Genomic DNA, 12,462 nt, shown 5'->3' with positions numbered 1-12,462 from the left:
TTCCTAAAATTCAGGTTTGCAGTGGGTATAAGTAAATACTGAGTGGTCAGAGCCAAGGCTTGTCAAAAATGTTCTCCCTGGTATATTAATTTTCAAGCAGTGGCCCTGTAAGTAGTCAAATCTGTGGAGAAATCTCTTCAGAAATGCTTTCTCTTCAAGGTTAGAGCTAGACCATCATTTTATGGACTTCTCATTACCTTGTTTCTCAAACAGCAAAAGTGAACTTTATACCTTGCATATCATATGAGAACAGGAAGTTAGATCATGAGCAAAAACCTAAGTGATAACATTCAAAAAATTTTCATTTATCACAGCCTTTGAGTGATTTTGCGTGTCTTTATGTGAGTCTACGCCTATACTTTGGTCCTGGCCTCTTTGTATCTCTGACCTGGGTGAGTAACATAAGGATAGCACCTGTGCTGGCCCCTCATAAGCAGACTAATAGAGGACCATCCGGGGCCCCTGATTACCATCCCTTGGGAGCGGTGGGGGGGGGCAAGATCTCGGCCAACCAGCAAAATCGAAACTGGGCAAGAAGGGAATGTCTTAATTTATACATAAAGGACTCGGTTTATATTGTAATTTACTGCAATAGCTCACTGCGTTGGTCCGAATCTCAGGAATCTCTAGAGTTCGGTTGCTGCTCGACCATTTATGTTAGTAAAAATACTCCGCTGATGAAAAGTTATGGCCTTGCAGATTTCCAACCCTCCCAAGCATCTGCCTCAATGTGTTGTCAAGAAATTCTAGATGCCCCTTTGCATTGAACTGTTGTGACTTTTTTGATGACAAAACCCTCATCAACACGACCCCTGATGGAACAAAGAGGTTTCATTTGGGACGCAGTTTTCATACCCTGCGTCAATTCTAATTTCCCTCAAGAAATGAGAACCTCTTTAGGCCGTTAGTATGTAAGTAAATTGGCCATGGCAGAAGTGAGGAAAAAATAACAGGATGACAGGGAAGAAAAGGAAAAAAAACTTAATTTTAATGCATATAATGGAACACAAATACAGCTGAGATTCCAGGTGGAAGTTCCTTTCTTTTAAATGTTTTTGTTATTTTGGATCAGTTATACACAGTGGAATGTTAAAAGTCCACTTTTAGAAATCTTAGAATTTTTCTCCATTTTTTATTTTTGTATTGTATTATATTATATTACAAACCTGATTCCAAAAAATTTGGGACACTGTACAAATTGTGAGTAAAAAGGAATGGAATAATTTACAAATCTAATAAACTTATATTTTATTCACAATAGAATATAGATAACATATCAAATGTTGAAAGTGAGACATTTTGAAATGTCATGCCAAATATTGGCTCATTTTGGATTTCATGAGAGCTACACATTCCAAAAAAGTTGGGACAGGTAGCAATAAGAGGCCGGAAAAGTTAAATGGACATATAAGGAACAGCTGGAGGACCAATTTGCAACTTATTAGGTCAATTGGCAACAGGATTGGGTATAAAAAGAGCCTCTCAGAGTGGCAGTGTCTCTCAGAAGTCAAGATGGGCAGAGAATCACCAATTCCCCCAATGCTGCAGCTAAAATAAGGGAGCAATATCAGAAAGGAGTTTAGCAGAGAAAAATTGCAAAGAGTTTGAAGTTATCATCGTCTACAGTGCATAATATCATCCAAAGATTCAGAGAATCTGAAACAATCTCTGTCCGTAAGGGTCAAGGCCGGAAGACCATACTGGATGCCGTGATCTTCAGGCCCTTAGACGGCACTGCATCACATACTGGAATGATACTGTAATGGAAATCACAACATGGGTTAAGGAATACTTCCAGAAAACATTGTCGGTGAACACAATCCTCCGTGCCATTTCCTTTGCCGGCTAGAACTCTATAGGTCAAAAAAGAAGCCATATCTAAACATGATCCAGAAGCGCAGCCGTTTTCTCTGGGCCAAGCCTCATTTAAAATGGGCTGTGGCAAAGTGGAAAACTGTTCTGTGGTCAGACGAATCAAAATGTGAAGTTCTTTTTGTAAAACTGGGATGCCATGTCATCCGGACTAAAGAGGACAAGGACGACCCAAGTGGTATCAGCGCTCAGTTCAGAAGCCTGCATCTCTGATGGTATAGGGGTTGCATGAGTGCGTGTGACATGGGCAGCTTACACATCTGGAAAGGCACCATCAATGCTGAAAGGTATATCCAAGTTCTAGAACAACATATGATCCCATCCAGACGTCGTCTCTTTCAGGGAAGACCTTGCATTTTCCATTATGACAATGCCAGACCACATACTGCATCAATTACAACATCATGGCTGCATAGAAGATGGATCAGGGTACTGAAATGGCCAGCCTGCAGCCTTCATCATAAAGATGAAGATGCGACAAAGAAGAACTAAGACAGTTGAGCAACTAGAAGCCTGTATTAGAAAAGAATGGGACAACATTCCTATTCCTAAACTTGAGCAACTTGTCTAATCATTCCCCAGATGTTTGCAGACTGTTATAAAAAGAAGAGGGGATCCCACACAGTGGTAAACATGGCATTGACCCAACTGTTTTGAGATGTGTTGATGCCATGAAGTTTAACCCTCTGGAGTTGATTAGCGCGTATACGCGTTATAAGTCAGTTTCTCCTGATAACCCCGAAAAGAACTTAAATTACACTTTGTTTTAATCGTACAGATAAGAGCAATACATCAATTGAATCTGTAAAGGGTCTACTTTTTTTGTATACAGACATAATAACAACAAAACTTTTATGCACTTATAAAATAAAGATAACCAACAAGTTGTGCTGTCTGCAGCCTTTGTATGGGCTGATCTTCGTGAATACTCAACGAAGAGACATGAGAGAGATATCTATAGAAAGCTTGACATGTCTGCTTTTAAACTAAACAAGTGCCGCCGAAAACAAATATTCTGTGATAAAGTAATCCATATGAAAACAACGCAATGTCCGTTTTTCACGTCTCCCTTCATCATATCTAATGTGACCACGCCGAACACGCTATTCAGATTCAAACTGAAGCGTGCGGCTTGAATACGCCCACACAGAAGAAAAAGCAGCAAGACTGTTCTTCAAGATTTTTTATTTTACTGTTGAGAGGAATAAGACACAATTCACCCCAAAAAGATGTGGTATGGTTGAGGATTTGAGAAATGGATTTCCTCAGAAAAAAAAGAATGAAGCACTTTTTCCAAAGAATTTTTCCAAACTATAATTCCTGACTAAATGTATAATCAAGTGAAATATTATGAAGTTTCAATAACAATATACAATACTATACCATTCAAAATCTTGATGTAAATAATCTAAATGTAACAAATGTAACAAACAATGCTGTTCTTTCAATTTATCCCCCCTAAAAAAACTGAAAAATATTCTAAGCTCTTTTCAACATTAATAATAATAATAATATAGGGTTAAAATCAGTTTATTTTTCCCTTAAAATGATACATTTTCACAGTTTAAACATTTGATGGCATCTATGTTGTATTCTGAAAAAAATATTAAAATTTGAAACTTCCACATCATTGCATTCTGTTTTTATTCACAATTTGTACAGTGTCCTAACTTTTTTAGAATCAGGTTTGTATATTATATTATATAATATAATATAATATAATATTTTATTATATTATATTATATTATATTATATTATATTATATTGTATTGTATTGTATTGTATTGTATTATATGAATACCTTTTATTTACTTCATATTTTTTATATTATTTGTGTTTTTTATATATGGTTTTATTTATAATATATTTTATATATTATTTTGTTTTAATTTTGTAATATAATACATTTTTATTTTTATATATATTACTTTTATGTAATTTTTAAAATATTTAGCAATGTAATTAAAAAAAAAACATTGTTATTATTATTATTATTATTATTATTTAGTTTTACATAGAAATGCTGAAGTCATGACCGAACTCATTCCAGAGCTTCTTGTGTTTCTGGGACACCAAGAACTGTTTGTTGCTGTGGTATCCCAAGCACCTTTACAAACCTGCGGTTGGAAAACCACCTGTCTTTTATCCACAACCAGTCTGGACATTTTATTTATGTGGTTGTTCTCATCCATTGAAGAAATTCAAGAACCTTGCTTGAGTCAAGTCTGGAGAATGTGTCGTAGGAGTCTGGAGCACCTGGGTTAAGATGGAGACACCGCAGATAAGTCTTTCTATATCGCTTTCATTCATACATAGCATGCAGCCCAATGCCACCATCGAGAACTAGCAGAAGAGCAAGCAACAACCAAATGAAACTAGAAGAACGGCCAGTATACCATTCACTTTCCAAAAGTTAGTTTATTAGCTCTCACTTACGTTCACATATCCCTGCACTGCTATAATGTTATTCGAAATCCTCACCAAGGTTTTAAATCACAGCAGATACCTTCGTTGTTACACCAACAGTGCATTATTCACCCACAATTCTCTTTGCTCTGCATCTGTCAACACCCGTTTTGATTTAGAGCTGTCTGCGGCGCGAAAAAGAAACCGAATATACTGTCGTGTTGGTCTCTCTCTTTTTTCGCACATTTCCAAATCTCAGTTTGCGAGAACCCCGTGCCACCCGCTGCTCTGTTTGTTGCTTCAACTTGTCAGCAGGTCAGGCTGTCTCTTTTAATTAAGACCGACGTGCCGATCTGCATGCTTCCAAGTTCCCCAAGACGCTCCTACTGTCTAGCGGATGGCGCATTTTCAGTGGGCTGGATGTTTATTTGTTTGTCCTTGAGCTCAGGGAGGGAGAAAGGGCAGTTGTTTGCTTAATATGTCCAGGTTTATACAATAATCTATCCCAGCACTCTTTGCCAAAAGCAATTCACAAACGCTGCAACTCAAGCTATGGCGTAATGCAAGCACACAAGGGAAAGAGGAGCGAGCATACCTCCGTCACGCAGCACGCCAGCGAGGGCTCGCGGGCCAGATGTACTCGACTCTTAAACACATGTAGCAAAAATTGTAAGGATGAACAAAGGCAGTAATGAAATCAATTGTGCATGCCAAATGCCTTTGACTTGCAAGATTGCAGGAGCAGATTTCTTCCCATAATGCATTGCTTTGTAGGGGCAACCTGCCCCAGGGAGTGGGTGGGTGATTTTTAATGACTACTAGTTGAATTAATGACATGCTACTTGAGGTTTTACGGTGTAAGACATATCTTGTCTTTTGTCTTTTTATATGCTCGTATATGCATGAATAAAAGGGATTTTGTTGTTTATGTGATATGAGAAGGGTTGGCGTGCAGATGGAGGAGGCACTCACAATGGTACTCTAGAACACACACATTGACGCAACTCTACAGTCGAAACAATTGCGATTGTGCCCTTTTCAATCCAATGATGTCATCATTCCGCTCTTCCTTGAGCTTCATATCGGGTTTCGGATCAGTACCCTTGGCTACATTTCAGTTCTCAATTTTAGAAGAATTACAATCCTTGTATGAATACACGCATAAATGCTCTGTTCCAAAACTAGTGTGCTGCCCATGGAGACAGTATGTTATGGCATCATGAGCCCGTTCCCAATGCAAAGTCAGTCAAAGTGCAGGCAAACTAATTGTACTTTTCTTTTGGCTAAATACTAAAGCAGCACCACACATATCTTTCACAGAAAAATTGATTCAATAATGCATTGCAACAAGCTCTGTGAAATAAATCCAAGATGGCAGATGAAGTGAGAGAAGTATTGTTTATGCAATAAATATACCCTACCATTCAAAGTTATGGAGTCTGCAAGATTTTTTTTAAATGTTCTTGATGGAATTTGTTTATTATCATGGAGCTTTCATTTATTTGATCAAAAATAGAGTAAAAACTGTGATATTGTGAAATATTATTATAATTTAAAATAACTGTTTTCTGTGTGAATATATTTTAAATTATATAATACTATACTCCAGTTTTCTGTGTCACATGATCCTTCAGAAATCAATTGAATCAAATTGGTGCTCAAAATTATTATTAATATTATTTTTTTTTATCAGTGTTGAAAACACTGGCTGCTGTATTTTTTGCAAGAATATTTAATAAAACGAAAGTTCACAAGAGCAGCATTTATTTTTGAAATAGAAATTCATAACATCTTTGCTGTCACTTTTGATCAATTCAATCCAAGAAAAAAATCTTAACCCCTAAACTTTTGAATAATGTAAATTTTGAAAAGTACTGATAAAAAATTTACTGTAGCTCTGTTCCAAAAACCTAGTGCACATTATGCTGCATACTAAGGGAGAATTATAATTCTCATGCCACATAAATAGTGCTTTTCATTTAAGACCCAACACAACTGATTCAGTAGTTTTATATTAGCATTTTGCTATGCGGTGTGATACTCTAATAAGCATAAAAGCACATAGTACTCATAAATAGTGAATAATCTGTAAAAAAAAATTATTTTGAGCATATATTTCCATTCAGCATTTCAGAGCTTGTGCATTGCGTTCTGGAAATGTTTTTTTTATCTGGAAATACTAGCTGTGTTAAAATTTCTCCAAAATATGGTATCTTCTGCCTGCAAAGCTAGCATTTCTCCAGTTTTGGAACAGGCCGATAGGCTCCTCATCGGGGAATCTCATCAGACAAACTGATAATGATCGTCATCTTCACCACAAAGTGAAAGCCACGTTTCCCAGCATTAGAGACGGATTGTAAAAACATTCACGCAGAGTCACCGCTTTACGAGGGGGTCGGATTGGATTGTGTGTTTGGCTGTTCAACCATGTCGGTCCTACTTCATTTTCAGTTTTACTTTTCTGGAAACTCTCACTGACTTTTGCTTTTAATCTAATCAGTATCTTTGTCAGAGAAACACTGAGCAAATATGGTTTTAGGCAATCATCCAGGCATAAGTGATGCATCCCATTCTGATTCTAATACAGAATGCTGTTGCTGTTGGCAAATACTTCCAAAGTCTTTTTCCTTTTGGTCCACATGCAGATCCCAGCACATGGTCGTCTGGTCAAAGCCAGTGGTGTACTTTTATCCATGAATGAATAAGGCTGTTAGTTTTGTGTGGAATTGACCATGTCATCGCCAGTGGAAATTTGGAGCAGTGCCCTCTATAAAGAAACAATAGGTAGATCCCAGGGGACCTTTATTGAAAAACTACACATGCTCAGTGAGTCAAACTGCTCTAGGGAGGCAAACAGAAATAGCACAGTGAATACAAAGATTTGGTTATTGAAATGATGTTATACTGCAAACACTACAGTATATAAACATTGTGTTGTTACCATATCAGCTAAATTTAGATTTTTTTTTCAATCATATTGATTGATACCAGATGTGTATCTTTTGATATTTTATATTCAATTGTACATTGTATGTCGAATGTGATTTTTTGTTTTGTAAAAACATTAAATAAAAATGAAAAAGTTTAAATTTTAGTTTACTGTTTTTATTATTTTTTGATTTATCCATTAATCTAAGAATTTATGAGGGTAAAGATTAAGGGCCAGATTTACAAACTGTCTTTTGGCATTAAAATAGTACTGTCAGGTTTACTAAAGACACGCAGTGAAGAATTAATGCTGAAAAGGTGTGGACAGTTATTTTTGCGCCTGACATTATTGAATATGCATTTGAAGGAGTTTCCGTTTCAGACGGGAGGTTATGGGAGGTTAATATTAAAATGAGTCATGCAACGCGATTTACTAACGATTGCGCTCGTTAAATTACTGGTCTTTGCACTATTATTTAACACCCCAAAAAAAGCATGTCTTAAAATATTTTGCGCCTGTGTCATCACTAGTAGATCGCCCACACCTGATGAGCATGGGCTCTGCATATTTGCGACTTCTGGCACTTTTTAAAATTGCGTTGGTCGATATGTAAATGAGATGTAAAAGTCTCTATTTCTAAAAGATAAAAATAATAATTTAAATATTGTAAAAACATTTATGAATAAAATCTCTATAAAATTCAATTAATTTAAATTACATATAGGATTTTATATTTATATATATTTTTTTCCCCAGGAAAGTGAACAGACTCGCATGTCTACTTTAAAACTTATTTGGTTTTGGTCGATTGAAATGGGATCCAAGAAGTTGATATGCTTGGTTTTGTTTGTTCTTATCTTTATAAAAGGCACCGTTTAAAAATAGACAGTAGTTTTACAGGTGAGCTAAATAATCTGTGTCCACAGTATTATGAAATAAACCGATTTTTTTTTTTTTTCTGTAGCAGATCACTAGTGAACCACCTAAAGGAAATGGCTTTTGCTCCATTTTGTCATTAATTATAACCTACTCTATTTTCCAGTGTATTTCCGTCATTTTCTCTCTTCCCTCATATCCCTATTGAATTCTTGGCCTGTAGGAGTGCCATAGTTGAAAGTAATTGAAATCACATGCGGATCATCTGTCACTATGGTGTTATTATGATTGATCAGGTTTTATGAAGACATGCGCAGGGTGCTGCCATACAGCCAGATAAACCAGATGTTTGTCAGGGAGTGTCCTTGATACATTAGTTCCCCTTGAGACCTCATGCACTTGCTTTTCTTTGAAAATAAAATCACTGTTATTGTTACATTTCATCTCCAAGCCTAAAGGGGGCGCTGATTTTTTTCGGAGAATACTGATACTTTGTTTGATTCTCATTCTGATTGTAAACTGAAGACAGTTTTGTCATTGACATGACTCAGAAAGAAATTATGTTCCTTGAGAAAGAAAATCGTGCTTTTTGGGAAGAGTTGTGTGTGCGTGTTTTTTTTTCCTCCCGTTTTTCATTAATTCCAGATGTGTGCCATTTTTCTCACACTTCCTTTTTCTTATCTTTGTCTTTTTTCCCTCCCACATCCCATCTCCATCTGTTCATACATACATGCTGTATTATTGTAGGTGTGTGTTGGTGTTAACATGTCAAAAAGCATTGATGGCCAATGTATTAGACTGAACAATTGTACAAGAGGGGGAAATAAAACGTTTGAGCTTGTTGGGTCTTCGATCACGTAGATCAGCCTCATATTTTCTTTGACACAGCCTCCCCTTGGTCTGACTTGGTTTACCATTCTGTCAATGTGTCTCTTCTGAAGCTCTCTCCCCATTGTTTTCCCCTTTAAAAAGAGTCTAAAGCAGTAGAAATAAGTGTTGTGGTATGGCACAGACGTTTTTTTATTTTATTTTTTACTCAGGCAAGTGGTTTATGAGGCTATAAATGTTTGAGATTGTCATGTGAGGATAACTCTATCTATCTGGTCTACTATAGTATCATGTAACCAGACTGTAAAACAGCTGTCAGTTAGAATGGAATCTGAAATCATTATTATATTATATTATATATTAGTTGATCACTTTTCTTGTTGTCATAATGTCATGACTCTGACATGACATGGTTCTGGGCAGTGTGTGAATGTCTCTAAACAGTTTTAGGACTGCTTTCACTCTTTAAAAATCCTTTTTTATATATATATATATATATGTTCCCATCTTTATTAAGTATTAATTTGAAACTTAAGGCAACCATGAGCTGCTAAATGTCTTCTGTCAATGGCTCTGCAAAAAAAGCAGACTAAATAACTTAAACATCTGCAGATGTAAAACCTTTTGTGTGTATGTGTGTGCGCACCTGTGGGGTAATGAATTAACCTGCTGCAATATCTGATGGCAAGATGCCCAGGTGATGCCATATAGTGATTGTATACTCATCGTTCATACAGGTGATGATGTTTGTAACAAATACATTTTCTCTGTGTTTTTCTTTCTACAGTTGAGGTACCAGCATGGGCTCTCCACCCCAGATCTGCGTCAGACTTTACCCAACCTGAAGCACTTCCTAGAGCATGGGCTACTTGTACGATGGTGAGTTTTATCATTACTATTGATGTTTGCTAAGGTATGGGCATGAGTGATATCTCAGATTGGGATCAGACTTATTGTTTTATGTGGTGGAGGATAAAACGGGGAAAAAAAACATCTCATATATATTAATTTTCACAGTTCCTTTTCATATTTAAAGATTCATTTTCCTCATAAAATATCTATATACAATGTCATATTTAATTTTTATAATTATATTTATTTAATATTTTTCCTTTTATATTTTTTCACAGCAAATGCAAAAAGTTATAATGTTTTTCATATTTGAATTTTAAATTTGTACATATTTGTAAATATATATATATATATATATATATATATATATATATATATATATATATATATATATATATATATATATTCATATTTTATTTTAATATTTGTACTCAGATGTTTTAAAGAACAAGTCATGGTATTTTAAAGTGTCCTAATATTGTGTTGGAGTTCAGGTTTAAATGGATCCTTAGGTCAGAAAACATTGTAATTTCCTCAAAATATAAATTTTATATTAGAGTCATTTGCCAATGATAAGTAAATGATTTGTTCCAAGCAAGTTTTGAGCAAACCCCTCCCTTCCATAAGGCTGCTCTGCTCTGATTGGTCAGCTGGCCAAGCCTGTTGTGATTGGTACAGAGAGGAGTCCTTGAGCCAGTTAGCCTGCGCTACCATTGACACGCACAAAAATGACATGCACAAAACAAAAGGTTTGAATTGTATTTGCGGTATCCTTGAACACAGCGTTATCTCAACATGATGTAAACACACTAAAAGCTGAGGTTTGTGTTGGTGGGCAGGTCAGACTCTGTTCTTATTTCATTGTCAGATGGGGATTATGCAAATGTGTTACCCAGTGACGTATACCGGTAACAGGCAAAAGATTCGAAAATATTACAACTCGTTAAGGCGACTCTGAGTTGACTCTCTTTTTTGAGAGACAATATATTTATTTATCATGCACTTTTTTGCATGCACAACTTTGCAGATTGTTTTCATTTAAGGATACCTACATTATAAACTGCAAAAGAGATATTTTTCAAAAACCCATATGACCTGCTCTTTAAGAAAATGTTCTTTATTTTTTTAATTTTATATTCACATTTTCTTTGCATTTGTATGGTCATATTTTCCTAAAAATGAAAAGTTATATTCACATTTATTTTCAGAAAATGTAACAATTGTATAATTATACTTACAGTACTATTATATTCACACTGATAAATCATTGTAGCATAAACAGTCACTTTCTAGTGTCTGGTGATGTGCGCTGTGATAAATCACTGTAGTAATCTAGCCAACTTTTGAAAGCGATAAAATTAGCATTTTCACATCAGTGATGGTTAAAATTCCCTGTTGTATCCCATGGTTTTCGAAAACATAGTTAAAGAAAGCCTGCGTTTGATCTCTCCAGCTCTTTCTTGGTTCAGCGATCCATCTATCTGAATGTTAATTTAATAATCTGTGTTTTGAAATGAAGGAGGCCAGGGTAAGTAAAACCCTTCAGTGTCCCCCCAGTAATGTTTAATGGATTGTGGAAATGCTTAAGATGGAACAGATGAAAGTGTGACCTTTTGACCTCTTGAACCGTACAGAGTGGCAGGAAGTAGAGGAGGAAGTGGAAGTCCAGCGAACTAGCGTTTGCGCTGCATGGCTAAACAGACCCGGAGGGTGGTCGTGTTGACTCGACGGTATGCTTAGAACCGTAAAAGAGTACTTTCCGCCTCCCCCAGGGAGAGAGGGACCGTATACACAAACACAAAACTGCAGAACATTCCTTTCGACATCTTCCTCATATAGCCCCACAGCCGTAAACGATAACTTACAGCACTCTGAGACCCTCCTGCAGTCAAGTTACGTTATACAGAGTGGGCCTCTGTTAACTTTGACTCAAACAGGAGGTCTAGACTCATTCTCCAGCGCAGGAAGCAACTCTTTGGATCCGAAGCTGAAAAGTGAAATATAGAGTAAATGGATTCTTTCATTTTCCGTTTGTTGCAGACTGCTTTTATTACTCTTGCATTCACTTCCTCTCCTACACTCCCTCCCCTCTCAGTTTAGATAATGTTTCCATGGCAGGGGCCAGCGATGTGAATTATCGGCGCATAAAAATCTGCATCAGGGCAGCTGCATGAGTTCCTTAGAGGGGAAAAGAAGGGGACGGGAATACCAGAGAAAGCACATGAAGAAGTGGGAACACTCCACAGGTGTACCATGGGAACCAGTGCTGTCATTTTGCAGATTCAGAGGAGAACATGTTCAGAAAATATAGAGATTTATTTTGCCCTTCTTCTTTAATCCCAAATGATGTTTATACAGGAAAGGGAGATGGCAGAGTTTTCGAGACCGGCTTAATGAAATGGATTGATCTGTTCAAATTTGTTTTAAGAGTTGACAGGGTCTGAACACACACAGTTTCGCCATCTGCTTTGGGTGTTCAGGAGTTTTGCATGTCTTACGACCAAATTTCTGAACAGGGGTTATTAATGTTTGATCGTTTAGCAGAACCATTGGCTCAGACCACTGGACTCAGCATGTGTTTCAGCTCGATTTACTGACTGGACGATAAAGTAAAGAACTTTTTTCATGGGAAAACTACCTGGTTCCTAGTTTTTTAGAATGGTTTCAGGAATACACAAATTGAGTCACGAAGTTATAAT

The 12,462-nt window shown here is 36.4% G+C and overlaps 1 protein-coding gene across 1 annotated transcript in view; it reads left to right on the top strand.

The window, feature by feature from the left end:
- Positions 1 to 12,462, top strand: part of uvrag (UV radiation resistance associated gene) — a 110,219-nt gene that overhangs the window by 91,450 nt on the left and 6,307 nt on the right. Inside the window, exon 14 of the mRNA XM_059539099.1 lies at positions 9,699 to 9,790. Coding sequence (XP_059395082.1) covers positions 9,699 to 9,790 — 92 coding nt within the window. The remainder of the gene's footprint in view (positions 1 to 9,698; positions 9,791 to 12,462) is intronic.

This window comes from Carassius carassius, chromosome 45 (assembly GCF_963082965.1).
Source record: "Carassius carassius chromosome 45, fCarCar2.1, whole genome shotgun sequence".
Taxonomy (NCBI): Eukaryota; Metazoa; Chordata; class Actinopteri; order Cypriniformes; family Cyprinidae; genus Carassius; species Carassius carassius.
Note: the sequence above shows the minus strand (reverse complement) of the source record. Positions and strands in the feature narration are given on the sequence as shown.